Source organism: Eubalaena glacialis, chromosome 7 (assembly GCF_028564815.1).
Source record: "Eubalaena glacialis isolate mEubGla1 chromosome 7, mEubGla1.1.hap2.+ XY, whole genome shotgun sequence".
In the NCBI taxonomy this organism is placed as follows: Eukaryota; Metazoa; Chordata; class Mammalia; order Artiodactyla; family Balaenidae; genus Eubalaena; species Eubalaena glacialis.
Genome location: NC_083722.1, coordinates 107,520,042 through 107,536,870, shown reverse-complemented (window position 1 = coordinate 107,536,870; position 16,829 = coordinate 107,520,042). Strand labels below are relative to the sequence as shown.

At 38.9% G+C, this 16,829-nt stretch overlaps 1 protein-coding gene across 4 annotated transcripts in view; it reads left to right on the top strand.

Moving 5' to 3' along the window:
* TAMM41 (TAM41 mitochondrial translocator assembly and maintenance homolog) overlaps positions 1–16,829 on the top strand; it is a 67,818-nt gene that overhangs the window by 23,828 nt on the left and 27,161 nt on the right. For all 4 annotated transcript variants that reach the window (XM_061195593.1, XM_061195592.1, XM_061195594.1 and 1 more), the window contains one exon: positions 8,327–8,472. In XM_061195593.1, coding sequence (XP_061051576.1) covers positions 8,327–8,472 — 146 coding nt within the window. The remainder of the gene's footprint in view (positions 1–8,326; positions 8,473–16,829) is intronic.

Below are 16,829 nucleotides of genomic sequence, written 5' to 3'. Positions count from 1 at the left end.
TCTTGCCTCTGGTCCTTGTTCTACCACTAGGATGCTGAGGGCAGACGTTCTTGCCTGCTTTGCTCACTGTCCTCCAGGGCTTACAGTGGTACCTGATGTGTACTAGGTGCTCAGTAAACACTTGATGAATGAATGCGTGGATGGTTGTGACATTGGTTCCTTCCTGAACCAGTATCGTAAATCTGATTCCTCCCCGTCCCTCCCTGCACCTCTCCGTTATGTGTTCTCTAAAGGAAGAGAAAATTTTATTTATTGATTGATTGATTGATTGATTGATTGATTTTAAATAAATTTGTTTATTTATTTATTATTGGCTGCGTTGGGTCTTCGTCGTTGGGTCTTCGTTGCTGCGTGCAGGCTTTCTCTAGTTGCGGTGAGCGGGGGCTACTCTTCATTGCGGTGCGCGGGCTTCTCATTGCGGTGGCTTCTCTTGTTGTGGAGCACAGGCTCTAGGTGCGTGGGCTTCACTAGCTGTGGCACGCAGGCTTCAGTAGTTGTGGCTCACAGGCTGTAGAGTGCAGGCTCAATAGTTGTGACGCATGGGCTTAGTTGCTCCGTGGCACGTGGGATCTTCCCGGACCAGGGCTCGAACCCAAGAGAAATGAAAACATATATCCAGACAAAAAGTCATACACAAATGGTCATAGCAGCATTATTCATAAAAAATGGCCAAAAAGTAAAAACAACCCAAATACCCATCAACTGAGAGATGGATAAATAAAATGTGGTACATCCATCCAGTGGAATATTATTTAGTCATAAACAGGAATAAGTACTGATAAGTGCTACAACATGATGAACTTTGAAAACATTATGCTAATCATAAGAGACCATATGTTGTGCAATTCCACTTATATAAAATGTCCAGGATAGGCAAATCTATAGAGACAGAAAGCAGATTAGTCTTTGCCTGGGGCTGGGGGTGGATGGGTGGAGGGAGAGTGACTGTTAATGGTACAGGGTTTCTTTTAGGGAGGCTGAAATGGTCTAAAATTAGATGGTTGCATAGCCCTGTAAATATACTAAAAAGCATGGAATTATGTACTTGACATAGATGAATTGTATGGTATGTAAATTACATCTCAAAAAAAAAAAAAAAACTGTTTAAAGTGAGTATTACGTTGCCATGTCGACTTCCAGTTTGGTCTCCTATTCCTGAACACTTTCACGTTGGGAGTCCTGCGTTGTAACCTGCACTGAAATGCTCTGTTTTCATGTCACTTGCCGCCTGGGCAGAGCCTGTATCTTTGTATCCCCAGAGTCCAGCACGGCTCCTGGCACTTAGAAACCACCCAGATATTTATTGAACTGAGATGACAGCAGTAATGCAGTTAGTCTAAGAGGGGAAAGTTACCCAGTCAGTATCTTAAAAACTCAGGGCTTCCTGCACCCTCTATCCTTGCCCTTCCTGTATACACGTCGTCACAACAATATCTGCTTCACTATTTACAAAGCATTTTCTAATACCTTAATCATTTGAACCTAAAAGCAATTTTGTGAGGTTAGTATGACTATTACAGACATTTTGCAGAGAAGGAAACTGATTCAGAAAGGTTAAGTAACTCAACCGCAGCCACCCTGGGACATGGCCAGACTTGAGAGCCGGGGCCTTTCCACTCACATCCCTACCTTTGTAATACCGTCCCTGACCGCTGCGGACATGCTGGAATCATAGAGCAGGCCAGCTACAGATGGGTTACAAGCCTCTGAGTTTGTCTTATTTCACATCAAGGAGAGGTTACCCTTTTGGTTACCCATTGAATTAGACTGGCAGTTCTCTGGCTTGAGCAGTTAAGAGTTAAACCCACCAGTAGAGGCATAAAATAAAAGTCAGCAGTCAGTTTTTCTCAATCCCTGTATTTTGTTGTAAACATATATCTGCAGGTAAGAAAAATTGATTCTTATGATCAGATGCTGGTTCATGCTGTGCTCACGATTTTATTCATTTTGTTCTGAAGCAGCGGGGAATAAGCCCATTTGCTTGCTGTTCCCCATGACTGAGCCGGTTCTGCTGCACAGCAGTTGGAGAAATTCAATTCAGCAGACATTAATTGATGTGCCTTCATGTGCCAGGCAGCGCGTGAGGAGCTGGGGGTTCAGGGACGAATAAGCTTCAGTCCTCGTTCTCAGAAAGTCCATAGTATTTTCCAGCTCCTTTCATCATGGCATGCAGTTGTTCTTTGGGGAGGATTTGGATTTGTATACCCATACATTTTGGTAACGTACAGTCCCTCTCTCAGAAAGTTACTATCTAAAATATAAGAACTTTTTGTTTGTGGAATGTACAGGGGAGAAGAAATGGCACAAATATTTAGAACTCAACAGTGATGCAATTTGATCTTTCACTTCTGAGCCAGCCTGTGAGATTCAGAGTTTGATGACATTTCATCCCTTCAGAGATTAATAGAAAACATTTATAGGCTCTGAATAAAAGCGTAAGGATTTACACAATTGAAAGTTAACCCAGCTGCCTCTCCATTCACATTTGCTGAGACATCATGTCTGTGCATCTGTGAATTTATTTTAAAATGCTAGAAGTAGTGTGCCAACATTACAGAAGTGAGGGAAATGGAGGGAAATTACAAAGTGAAGTAAAGCTAGTACCTAAGACATCACTGCCCTGATACTAAGAGGTGGCTGGGCCTTGGGCAAGCTGTCTTTGCAACTCCATCTCCTCATCATTGAAATTGAGAATAATAAGTACCTTCTTTTTAAAAAAAATTTATTTATTTATTTATTTTCGGCTGTGTTGGGTCTTCATTGCTGTGCACAGGCTTTCTCTGGTTGCGGCGAGCGGGGGCTACTCTTCATTGCGGTGCACAGATTTCTCATCGCTGTGGCTTCTCTCGTTGCGGAGCACGGGCTCTAGGCGTGTGGGCTTCAGTAGTTGCGGCACGCGGGCTCAGTAGTTGTGGCTCACGGGCTTAGCTGCTCTGAGGCATGTGGGATCTTCCCGGACCAGGGCTTGAATACGTGTCCCCGGCTCTGATAGGCAGATTCTTAACCACTGTGCCACCAGGGAAGTCCCAATCAGTACCTTCTTTACGAGGCTTTGCCAGCCCTGAGCGAGACAGCCAGTGTGAAGCACAGGCCATTAAAAAGCCCACAATAAATGTGTATCTTATTAGAGCAAACATAACCATTTTAAAATAGTCCTTTTGTCTTCTTTTTCCTGTTTTTCTACAGTTGTTTCCTTCTTGTACTTTTGTATCCTGGTTTTTTGGCTGCACATTATTACATGGTCATTTTCCATCTCACAGTGTGTTGTTCCTGTAATTTTTAGTGGTTGCACCCTGCTCCGTGGTAGGTGTGGGTGCACCGTTCCCCTGTCTTGGGGCATTTGGTTGCTGCCAGGATTTCAGTGTTATAAATAGTGCTTCAGTGAACAGTTGTGTGTGTGGAATGTATTCAGTTGCTTCTTGGGAAACCTCAGGCGGGTTCCATCATCCCTGTGTCTCTGTTGCCTTCGTGCTAGATCGGGATAGGGCAGCATCCACCTGAGAGGACAGGTGCGTGGACAAATGAGGTAATATGACAAAGCAGATGCTCAGTGAACTTTGCCTCCTAACCTCTGTTTGGGTTTGTTGCTTGGGGCTTCCTCTCCAGAGATGAGGTTTCATCATTCACCGCTTCCAGAAGTATGTTAGCAGTTTATAAAGTCAAAAGCATTATGTGAAAGAACCAATTTCTCTACACCCTCACTAGCAGTCGTCCCAGGGTTTAACTATGTAACTCTCTTCCCTTTAAAATAATAGTGAAAAAACAGTCTCGTCTGTATTTGAGCAGCTTGTTAGGACAGGACTCACTTGAGCTCACTGCCCTAACCAGTCCCGACCTCATCTCACAAAGGTCGGGTTCCAGAGGCTGTTTGTAAGGCTTTTTCCAAAGCTTATAGTCCTCACATGCATTTACCAAATTGTAGTGTAAGTTGGTCCTTTGAAGCTTAAAAATCCAGTGTATTTTATTCCTTACTGAAGTACATACTTACTATTGGATGTCTTTTTATTTTTCCAAACAGACCAGTAGTTTGCTCCAGAAGATCTGCTGTGGCTGGTCATAATTTTGATGATTCCCTTCCCTGCTCCCAAGAAAAGAAATCGGTGAGGGTAACCACATGTCCTGGTTTGCCCAGTTTATACTTGTCCTGATGACTTTGCATTTCCCACTTCACCCTCAAAAGTGACCTAGTTTGGATGATAAGTTACATTCTCACCCTCCCCCCAGGGGATTCCTCAGCAGCTGAGGTATCTGCCTGCTCTTTCCACCTCACTCCTCCCCCAGACGACTTTCTATCTGCCCAGCAAAGGCTTCCGCCACATGGCTTTCTCCAAGCTTCCCCAGAGCGTCCTCACGTGTGCCCAGCCTCTTCTGAGTTAACATTAGCCCAATAGGCGTTCACACAAGTTTTCCCATTTCCTCACTCTTTTGCCCCCATATCTTGCTGATGGTCGCCAGTGGCATGGGCAGGGTAGGGCACTTTAAGTTTGCTTCAAAAGTTGCTCTTTGTCCTTTGGAATTAGTATTTTGCAGCTCAGTTCATCCCACAGGCAAATGTAAGGTTCCTCATTTCTCACCATTTGCAATTTTTTTTAACTTTAAACTGAGGGTAGTCTTTTTTTTTTTAAACTAAATTTCATACTTTTTTCCCAGATGCTTTGGCATCATATAGAGGCAGCCTTTGGTGCTTTATTTTTTAATTGAAGTATAATTGACTTACAATATTATATTAGTTTCAGTGTACAACACAGTGATTTTATATTTTTATAAATTACAAAATGATCACCATGATAAGTCTAGTTATCATCTGTCACCATACATAGTTATTACAACGTTACTGACTATATTCCCTATGCTGTATATTACATCCCTGTGATATTTCTTTTATAACTGGAAGTTTATACTTCTTAATCTCTCTCACCTATCTCACTCATCTCTCTACCTCCATCCCGTTTGACAACCATACGTTTGTTCTCTGTATCTGTGAGTCTGTTTCAGTTTTGTTGTTTGTTTTGTTTTTTAGTTTCCACATGTAAGTGAAATCATACAGTATTTGTCTTTCTCTGACTTATTTTGCTTAGCATAATACCCTATAGGTCAATCCATGTTGTCGCAAATGGCAAGATTTCATTCTTTTTTTATGGCTAATATTCCATCGTGTGTGTGTGTGTGTATGTGTGTATGTGTATATATATATATATCCCATCTTCTTTATCCATCCATCCATCAGTGGGCACTTAGGTTGCTTCCATATCTTGGCAGTTGTAAATAATTTTGCAGTGAACATAGAAGTGCATATATCTTTTCAAATTAGTGTTTTGTTTTCTTTGGGAAAATACCCAGAAGTGGGATTCCTGGATCATACAGTAGTTCTATTTTAAATTTTTTGAGGAACCTTCATACTGTTTTCTGTAGTGGCTGTACTAATTTACATTCCTGAATGAGGGTTCCCTTTTTTCCACATCCTTGTCAACAGTTGTTACTTGTAGTCTTTTTGATGATAGCCATTCTGACAGGTGTAAGGTGGTATCTCATTGTGGCTTTATTTTGCATTTGCCTAATGATTAGTGATTTGAGCATCTTTTCATGTGTCTATTGGCCATGTGTATAAAACTTCTTTGGAAAAATGTCTATTCAGATCTGCTGCCCATTTTTTAATCAGCTTGTTTGGGTTTTTTTGTTGTTGAGTTGTATAAGTTGCATATATCATTTGCAAGTATCTTCTCCCATTAAGTAGACTGCTATTTTGTTGATAGTTTCCTTCGCTGTGCAAAAGCTTTTTAGTTCGATGTAGTCCCATTTGTTTATTTTTGCTTTTATGTCCCTTGCCTGAGGACACAAAGCCCCCCAAAATATTGCTAAGACTGATATTAAAGCTCATACTGACAGAGTTTTATGGTTTCAGGTCTTACTTTTAAGTCTTTAATCCATTTTGAGTTTATTTTTGTATGTGGTGTGAGAAAGAAGTCCAGTTTCATTCTTTTGCATGTAGCTATCCAGTTTTCCAATACCATTTATTGAAGAGTCTGTCTTTTCCCCATGGAATATTCTTGCCTTCTTTGTCATAGATTAATTGAACGTATAAGTGTGGGTCTATTTCTGCACTCTCTGTTCTGTTCCTTTGAGCTATGTGTCTGTTTTTGTGCCAGTGCCATACTGTTTTAATTTCTGTAGCTTTGTAGTGTAATTGGAAATCAGGGAGCATGATACCTCCAGCTTTGTTCTTCTTTCTCAAGATTGCTTTGGCTTTTTGGGGTCTTTTGTGTTTCCATATAAATTTTAGAATTATTCATTCTAGTTCTGTGAAAAATGCCACTGGTACTTTGATAGGGATTGCACTGAATCTGCAGGTTGCCTTGGGTAGTATGGTCATTTTAACAATATTAACTCTTCCAATTCATGAGCATGGTATATCTTTCCGTTTGTTTGTGTAGTCTTCAGTTTATTTCATCAATGTCTTATAGTTTTCTGAGTACAAGTCCTTTACCTCCTTGGTTAGATTTATTCCTAGGTATTTTATTCTTTTTGATGGAAGTGTAAATGGGATTGTTTTCTTAATTTATCTTTCTGATATTTCATTGTTAGTATATAGAAATGCAACAGATTTCTGTATATTAATTTTGTATCCTTCAACTTTAGTCAATTCATTTGTTCTAATAGTTTTTTTTGGTGGCATCTTTAGGATTTTCTATGTGTAGTATCATGTCATCTGCAAACACTGACCGTTTTACTTCTTCCTTTCCAATTTGGATTCCCTTTACCTCTTTTTCTTGTCTGATTGCTGTGGCTAGGACTTCCAATGCCAGGTTGAATCAAAGTGGCGACTGTGGGCATCCTTGTCTTATTCCTGATCTTAGAGGAAATGCTTTCAGCTTTTCACCATTGAGTATGATGTTGGCTGTATGTTTATCATATATGTCCTTTATTATGTTGAGTGTGTTTCCTCTATACCTACTTTGTTGAGAGTTTTGATCATAAATGGATGTTGAATTTTGTCAAAAACTTTTTCTGCATCAATTGAGATGATCATATGATTTTTATTTTTCAATTTGTTAATCTGGTATATCACATTGATTAATTTGCAGATATTGAACCATTGTTGCATCCCTAGGATAAATCCCACTTGATCATGGTGTGTGATCCTTTTAGTATATTGTTAAATTCGATTTGGTGATATTTTGTTGAGGAGTTTTACATCTAAGTTTATCATTGATATTGGCCTGTGTTTTTCTTTTCTTTTCTTTTCTTTTTTTTTTTGTGGCATGTTTGTCTGGTTTTGGTATCAGGGTGATGCTGCCTGCTTGTTTGGTTTGGCATCAGGGTGATGCTGGATGTTTCCCAATCTTGGAGGAGTGGCCTTATGTAGGAGATGTCCTATGGGTACCAGCAGCACTCTCCCTTCTGGTCACCAGGACTATATAGGGGTGCCCCCTGTATGGGCCACATGGGCCCTTCTCTTGTGGTGGGGCTGACTTCTTTGGGCATGCTCATAGGCAGGGCTGGTCCCTGCCAGTTAGCTGCCAGGCCCTGCCTATGTGGTGGCCACTGGCCTGCTGGTGGTTGGGGCTTGTCCAAGGGTGATTGGATGTAGGGCCTGGGGCTGGTTCTGACCCAGTAGTGAGCAGGCCTGGTGCTAATAGGCTAGAGGGAGGACTCCAAGATGGCACTTGCCAGCACCAGTGTCCTCATGGTAGAATGAGCTCCTCAGAATGGCCGCCATCAGCGTCTGTGTCCCCAGGAGTCCCAGTTGCCTCTTGGCTTCTCTAGAAGATCAGCAAGTTCACCACTTGCAATTTTTTAAATTATATCTGCTTTAAAGTTTATCTTAAATGTAAACCTTGCCCTTATCAAATGTAATAAGGTTATTTATATTCATAAAGCGCCTCAAAAGCCCTCATGCAAACAGCAAGCAGGGCCAAGCTGAGTAAGCAGTACCAAGGACACAGCTATGGTGAGGCACACAACCCCCATCTCTATGATTGGTCACAGGCAGAGTTTTGTTCACAAGATGAAAGTTTATAAATACAGAAGCTTCTGCATTGGAAAAACAAACACATATTAACCTCTCAGTGGTGACTACCTTTTGTACTTAGGTAACTATATTTTAACTGGCTAAAGGGCTTTGTGATTTGAGAGGCTCTCTTTTCCCCCAAACATGTGCCTGCGTTTCTGGGGTACTGTGTTCACGGTTTTAAGGTGGAAAAGCAAGTGTTTTGAATGAGAGATCCTGCCAGGTTGAACTAGTGCAGTGTCAGCTGGGGGACTGTAGTTCACAGGTCAGAATGTGAATTCGCAGTGGAAAATTCGTTTTTCTGTTTGTTTTAACCAGGTGACTTTCGGATGGTGGTCGGAGAGGATAAGGCAAAAGTGTTGAATATTGTGAAGCCCAACATAGCCCACTTTCGTGAGCTCTATGGCAGCATTCTACAGGAGAATCCCCAAGTGGTGTATAAAATCCAGCAAGGCAGCCTGGAGGTAAACTATCTGTGGGAAATCCTGTGGATTTATGTTCTTCCATATATTTGAAATAAGGCTAAAAGGTACACAAATGACTAGTAAGTGACTAGTAATAAGAGGCTGCCTTTGGAGAAGGGGACCAAGGGCTGACATGAGGCAGGGGGTGGGGACTGGTCTTCACCGTGTGTGTCTTTTTTGCCATTTGAAGTTCTTACTATGTATGTTAATTATTAATCAAAAATGAGTGAAAATAAACTCTGAAATTACCTTCTTTCCATCCCCAAGCCCATCTGCCTCCCCAGAGGTAGCCTTATTAACAGTTTGGCATGTTTTCTTCCAGATCTTGTTGCATGTACTTTTGTATGTATTTGTACATATACACATGTGTGAAGCAGTTTGATCTTTTTTGTTTGGTTTTATTTTACATAAATGTATTCATACCGGTTATTCTGAAGCTTGTTTTTTCCCCACTTGTTATATGTATCATGTCTTGGAACTTTTCTTTTGATACATCAAACAAAACTTTCTTTCAAGGCATTCTTCAAAATATTAAATTTTTTGAAAAGAAAAAGAGCCTTTCCTTTGAGAAAAGTAATTTGCATTTAAGATTTTTTAAACTATAGAATTCATAGTTTTTTATCTTTAAGATAAGGGACACTATTTTACTTTTTTAATGCTCTTCCTCTTCCACATAATAGGGGCAATTAATATTATGTTGAATGACAAATTAATGGCATTTCTAGAACTGAAAGGGAACTTTAAAAAAGTAGGAATTATTTTAAATGTAATATTGGAGAATAACATGAATGCCCAGAATACCCACCACTCAGGTTAACAGATTTTGCCATGTTTGCTTTAGATTGAGGTTTTTTGTTTTTAATTTTTACTTTTCTCAAAGTAATGCATGCATATTGTTTAAAAACCAAGTGGCACCCCAAGGTTTGTAACAAAAAGCAGCAGTTCCCCGCTGTACACTTTCCTACTTGTCTGTGCTACTTCCCAGAGCAACTGCTTTCGTCTCCTTCACTGATTCTTACGTTTACCTCCATATTTCTAAGTAATACGATTTGATTGTTATTCTTGATTTTTTTCAATCTGTACTTTATTTTTGTCATCTTTCTATGGAAAATGAGGATTTTTTACTCTCTTATGCACCGCAATCAACACACATACATTCTCTCTCTTTCTCTCTCTCCTCCTCCCCCCCCACCGCTCCACCGCTTATGCTCCATGTATAGTTATTACATAATTTTGGGTTAGGGTAATAGTGGATATTTACTTTATTATGACAACTGACTTTCTTCATTGCTAAGGTATACTACTATGAAATTTCCTTTCCTGTACAACTTTGTTTTTCTTGGAGTTAATCACTGTCTCATTTTTTTCACTTGCTTAGTTTCTACGTACCTGGAACTAATTCACCCTCAAATTCTGCTACAAATCTGTAAAACATCTCCCCCTGTAGACAGACACATTAGGTGTGTTCTCTGTTTCTTGCTTTTCTTGGGGACGTTCTTCCTGGAGCCCTGTGTCCCCTGTTCCTTTCGGGGCTGGTTGCATTCTAGGCTTGATGCACAGCTCTTCTCCTGAAACTTTCTTTCATTAATACCAGAGAATTTCTTCCCCTCTCCTTTGCTAGTTTTTGGTTTTCTGGATCTTTTCCTCTTTCACGGTTTACACTTTAATTTTGATGAAGTATACCTTTTAGTACTTCCTAACATAGGTTGTGAAGGAGGTAAATTTTTTGAGACCATGTACATCTGAAAATTGTACCCTCACACTGATTGATAGTTTGAGCTAGATATCAAATTCTAGGCTGGAAGTAATTTTCCCTCAGAAGTTTTAAGTCATAGCTTCATTTATTCTAGCTTCTAGTGTTGCATTCAAAAGTCCAACACTAGAGACTGTCATACAGAGTGAAGTAAGTCAGAAAGAGAAAACCAAATATCGTATATTAACGCATGTATGTGGAACCTAGAAAAATGGTACAGATGAACCGGTTTGTAGGGCAGAAGTTGAGACACAGATGTAGAGAACAAACGTATGGACACCAAAGGGGGAAAATCGCGGTGGGATGGGGATGGTGGTGTGCTGAATTGGGCGATTGGGATTGACATGTATACACTGATGTGTATAAAATTGATGACTAATAAGGACCTGCAGTATAAAAAAACAAACAAACAAACAAACAACTAATACTAAACTTTCTTTGGGTTATTTGTATGGAAATATGTTAATATAAATGTTTCAGACATTACATGAAATTTCTAAAAATCTTATCTGTTCTGGTATAATGTTATAAGTCATAATTCTACTTATTACTTTAAAATGTATATCTCAGAAATAACTAAATTTCCTTGTCAATTGCATTATTATGAACGTTCATCAGATCTGTAACCGTGGTCATTTTTAAGTCTCTTGTCATTTACAGACAGTTCTGGGTGTACTCTGATGCTTTTGCAAATATGTTCCTATAAAAGGGTTTCATCTTCAAGGAATTCATGGAAAAGACTCTGACAAGTACAGGTTTCTGGTAACTGACTATACTGCTGAACTGAATGAATAAGCATTTTCAGAGCTCTAATGGAAAACTGATGAATTCATAAAAGTGCTAACAAAAGATCAAGATTGAAAAAAGAAGTTAATTACATGGGACTGAGTGAACTGATGAGGATGATTATAATTTTTGTGACTTTCTGTTTGAATTAAAAAAAAAAAAAGCCCAACACTATTCGTATTCCCTATCCTTTGGATGTGACCTTTTTTATCTCTCTGACAGTATTTAGGATCTTTTCCTTTTTTCCAGTATTCTTAAATTTCATGATGATTTGCCTTTGTCTTTGTGTATATGTTTTTCATTTATTTTTTAATTATTATTATTTTTTTGGCTGCACCACACAGCTTATGGGATCTTAGTTCCCCAACCAGGGATCAAACCCTTGCCCCCTGCAGTGGAAGCGTGGAGTCCTAACTGCTGGAATGCCAGGGAATTCACATGTTTTTCATTTATTACTCTGGCATTTCATGAGCCTCTTTTGGAAATTCACGAGCTTCAATTCTAGGAAATTTTCTTTTATCATTTCTGTAATGAAATTTTCTTTTATCATTTCTTCATATCCATTTTCTTAGTTTGTTCTTTCTAGAATTCCTGTTAGTTGGTTGTTGGACCTCCTTGTTCGATTGTTTCTTTCCCTCATTCCTGTTTCTTCGGGTTTTTGTTCTGTTTTCCAGAAGAATTTTTTGAATCGATCTTCTAACACTTCTGTTGAATTTTTAATTTCCTCCGAATGTTCTTTTTTATAGCATCCTGTTCTTGCTGTATGAATGCATTATCTTTCCTCATCTCTTTAATGATCCTTATTATAATTTTTGAAGTTTTTTCTTGCTCTCTATATTGTCTCTGTTTGTCTTAGTTCCTTTTTTTCTATGGATTCACTCTCATCTGGTGTGTTAGAAGCTTTTCTCAAATGTTTGCACATCCTTTGTGGCCTGTTTTTTAAAGAGCAAGGCAGTTTAAAACATGCAGACTGGGAGTTCTTTGTGATGGATAGAGCTTGTCAGCTGGTGAGCTTCACTGTAGGATTTGGGACAAGGATCTGGCTGTTTCATTGGAGGACCCCAACTTTCAGTATCTGTAGAATTTCTCCAGAGAGACATCATCTACTCTCTGGTTAGAGGATAGGGAAAGATAATGTGCCTAGCTGCCAACTTTTAGAAACTGAGCAAGGGAAAAGAGCTGGGAATTTCCTTTAACTGTGAAAATAAACTTCCAAATCCCTCAGTATGGCCTCTGAAAGCCTGGATGATCTAGGTTCTAACTGGCTTCTTATTGTGGGGAAATGCACAAGAATAAGATTAGTGAGCTGAGCTTCAGTTCCCAGATCTGCATCTAATCTTAAAGCTGCCACTGATACCCATCTTCTCCCTCCTCTGCTGCCCATTCCAAATTCCCCTCACCCTTTCTAGCATTTTGGCTGGTCTAGGTGAGGTGGCTCAGACCCTCATCCCTGAGGAGTCTGAGACCCTGGTCACCATGCCCATCTTGGACTGTAGCTACTACACTTTCCATTTACCATCAAAGTTGGGCAAGAGGTAGTAAGAGATGTGTACCAGCAGCCCTACCTCCTGATGGTCAGGTTTAATTATTTCTGCCAGTATGGTGATTCATTTCTTTGTCTTCTGGACTTCTTGTCTGCCTGGGATTCTAAAGTGATTGGACGGCAGTTATAGCTTTAAGTTTTTTATTTTTTTAATTAGTTATCCATTTTATACATATTAGTGTATATATGTCAATCCCAATGTCCCAATTCATCACACCACCATCACCCCCCTGTGACTTTCCCCCCTTGGTATCCATACTTTTGTTCTCTACATCTCTGTCTCTATTTCTGCCCTGCAAACCGGTTCATCTGTGCCATTTTTCTAGGTTCCATATATATGCGTTAATATACGATATTTGTTTTTCTCTTTCTGACTTACTTTACTCTGTATGACAGTCTCTAGGTCCATCTACGTCTCTACAAATGACCCAATTTCGTTCCTTTTTATGGCTGAGTAATATTCCATTGTATATATGTACCACATCTTCTTTATCCATTCGTCTGTTGATGGGCATTTAGGTTGCTTCCATGACCTGGCTATTGTAAATAGTGCTGTAGTGAACGTTGAGGTGCATGTGTCTTTTTGAATTACGGTTTTCTCTGGGTATATGCCCAGTAGTGGGATTGCTGGTTCATATGGTAATTTTATTTTTAGTTTTTTAAGGAACCTCCATACTGTTTTCCGTAGTGGCTGTATCAATTTACATTCCCACCAACAGTACAAGAGGGTTCCCTTTTCTCCACACCCTCTCCAGCATTTGTTGTTTGTAGATTTTCTGATGATGCCCATTCTAACTGGTGTGAGGTGATACCTCATCGTAGTTTTGATTTGCATTTCTCTAATAATTAGTGATGTTGAGCAGCTTTTCATGTGTTTCTTGGCCATCTGTATGTCTTCTTTGGAGAAATGTCTATTTAGGTCTTCTACCCATTTTTTATTGGGTTGTTTGTTTTTTTAATATTGAGCTGCATGAGCTGTTTATGTATTTTGGAGATTAATGCTTTGTCCGTTGATTCGTTTGCAAATATTTTCTCCCATTCTGAGGGTTGTCTTTTTGTCTTGTTTATGTTTTCTTTGCTGTGCAAAAGCTTTGAAGTTTAATTAGGTCCCATTTGTTTATTTTTGGTTTTATTTCCATTACTCTAGGAGGTGGGTCAAAAAAGATCTTGCACTGATTTATGTCAAACAGTGTTCTTCCTATGTTTTCCTCTAAGAGTTTTATAGTGTCCGGTCTTACATTTAGGTCTCGAAACCATTTTGAGTTTATTTTTGTGTATGGTGTTAGGGAGTGTTCTAATTTCATTCTTTTACATGGAGCTGTCCAGTTTTCCCAGCACCACTTATTGAAGAGACTGTCTTTTCTCCATTGTATATCCTTGCCTCCTTTGTCATAGATTAGTTGACCATAGGTGCGTGGGTTTATCTCTGGGCTTTCTATCTTGTTCCATTGATCTATATTTCTGTTTTTGTGCCAGTACCATATTGCCTTGATTACTGTAGCTTTGTCATATATAATCTGAAGTCAGGGAGTCTGATTCCTCCAGCTCCGTTTTTTTCCCTCAAGACTGCTTTGGCTCTTCGGGATCTTCTGTGTCTCCATAGGAATTTTAAGATTTTTTTGTTCTAGTTCTGTAAAAAATGCCATTGGTAATTTGATAGGGATTACATTAAATCTGTAGATTGCTTTGGGTACTATAGTCATTTTCACAATATTGATTCTTCCAATCCAAGAACATGGTATATCTATCCAACTGTTTGTATCATCATTAATTTCTTTCATCAGTGTCTTATAGTTTTCTGCATACAGGTCTTTTGTCTCCCTAGGTAGGTTTATTCCTAGGTATTTTATTCTTTTTGTTGCAATGGTAAATGGGAGTGTTTCCTTAATTTCTCTTTCAGATTGTTCATCATTAGTGTATAGAAATGCAAGAGATTTCTGTGCATTAATTTTGTATCCTGCAACTTTACCAACTTCACTGATTAGCTCTAGTAGTTTCCTGGTGGCATCTTTAGGATTCTCTATGTGTAGTATCATGTCATCTGCAAACAGTGACAGTTTTACTTCTTCTTTTCCAATTTGTATTCCTTTTATTTCTTTTTCTTTTCTGATCGCCGTGGCTAGGACTTCCAAAACTATGGTGAATAAGAGTGGCGAGAGTGGATATCCTTGTCTTGTTCCTGATCTTAGAGCAAATGCTTTCAGTTTTTCACCATTGAGAATGATGTTTGCTGTGGGTTTGTCGTATATGGCCTTTATTATGTTGAGGTAGGTTCCCTCTGTGCCCAGTTTCTGGAGGGTTTTTATCATAAATGAGTGTTGAATTTTCTCAGAAGCTTTTTCTGCATCTATTGAGATGATCATATAGTTTTTATTCTTCAATTTGTTAATATGGTGTATCACATTGATTGATTTGCGTATATTGAAGAATACTTGCATCCCTGGGATAAATCCCACTTGATCATGGTGTATGATCCTTTTAATGTGTTGTTGGATTCTGTTAGCTAGTATTTTGTTGAGGATTTTTGCATCTCTGTTCATCAGTGATATTGGCCTGTAGTTTTCTTTCTTTGTGACATCTTTATCTGGTTTTGGTATCAGGGTGATGGTGGCCTCGTAAAATGAGTTTGGGAGTGTTCCTCCCTCTGCTATATTTTGGAAGAGTTTGAGAAGGATAGGTGTTAGCTCTTCTCTAAATGTTTGATAGAATTCGCCTGTGAAGCCATCTGGTCCTGGGTTTTTTTTGTTGGAAGATTTTTAATCACAGTTTCAATTTCAGTGCTTGTGATTGGTCTGTTCATATTTTCTATTTCTTCCTGGTTCAGTCTCAGCAGGTTGTGCATTTCTAAGGATTTGTCCATTTCTTCCAGGTTGTCCATTTTATTGGCATAGAGTTGCTTGTAGTAATCTCTCATGATCCTTTGTATTTCTGCAGTGTCAGTGGTTACTTCTCCTTTTTCATTTCTAATTCTATTGATTTGAGTCTTCTCTCTTTTTTTCTTGATGAGTCTGGCTAATGGTTTATCAATTTTGTTTATCTTCTCAGAGAACCAGCTTTTAGTTTTATTGATCTTTGCTATCGTTTCCTTCATTTCTTTTTCATTTATTTCTGATCTGATCTTTATGATTTCTTCCCTTCTGCTAACTTTGGGGTTTTTTTGTTCTTCTTTCTCTAATTGCTTTAGGTGCAAGGTTAGGTTGTTTATTTGAGATGTTTCCTGTTTCTTAAGGTAGGATTGTATTGCTATAAACTTCCCTCTTAGAACTGCTTTTGCTGCATCCCATAGGTTTTGGGTTGTCGTGTCTCCATTGTCATTTGTTTCTAGGTATTTTTTGATTTCCTCTTTGATTTCTTCAGTGATCACTTGGTTATTAGGTAGTGTATTGTTTAGCCTCCATGTGTTTGTGTTTTTTACGTTTTTTTCCCTGTAATTGATTTCTAATCTCATAGTGTTGTGATCAGAAAACATGCTTGATATGATTTCAAATTTCTTAAATTTACTGAGGCTTGATTTGTGACCCAAGATGTGATCTATCCTGGAGAATGTTCCATGTGCACTTGAGAAGGAAGTGTAATCTGCTGTTTTTGGATGGAGTGTCCTATAAGTATCAATTAAATCTATCTGGTCTATTGTGTCATTTAAAGCTTGTGTTTCCTTATTAATTTTCTGTTTGGATGATCTGTCCATTGGTGTAAGTGAGGTGTTAAAGTCCCCCACTATTATTGTGTTACTGTCGATTTCCTCTTTTATAGCTGTTAGCAGTTGCCTTATGTTGAGGTGCTCTTATGTTGGGTGCATATATGTTTATAGTTGTTATATTCTCCTCTTGGATTGATCCCTTGATCATTATTTAATGTCCTTCCTTGTGTCTTGTAACAGTCTTTATTTTAACATCTAGTTTATCTGATACAAGTATTGCTACTCCAGCTTTCTTTTGATTTCCATTTGCATGGATGTCTTTTTCCATCCCCTCACTTTCAGTCTGTATGTGTCCCTAGGTCTGAAGTGGGTCTCTTGTAGACAGCATATATATAGGTCTTGTTTTTGTATCCCTTCAGCGAGCCTGTGTCTTTTGGTTGGACCATTTAATCCATTCACGTTTAAGGTAGTTATCGATATGTATGTTCCTGTTACCATTTTCTTAATTGTTTTGGGTTTGTTTTTGTAGGTCCTTTTCTTCTCTTGTGTTTCCACTTAGAGAAGTTCCTTTAGCATTTGTTGTAGAGCTGGTTTGGTGGTGTTGAATTCTCTTAGCTTTTGCTTGTCTGTAAACC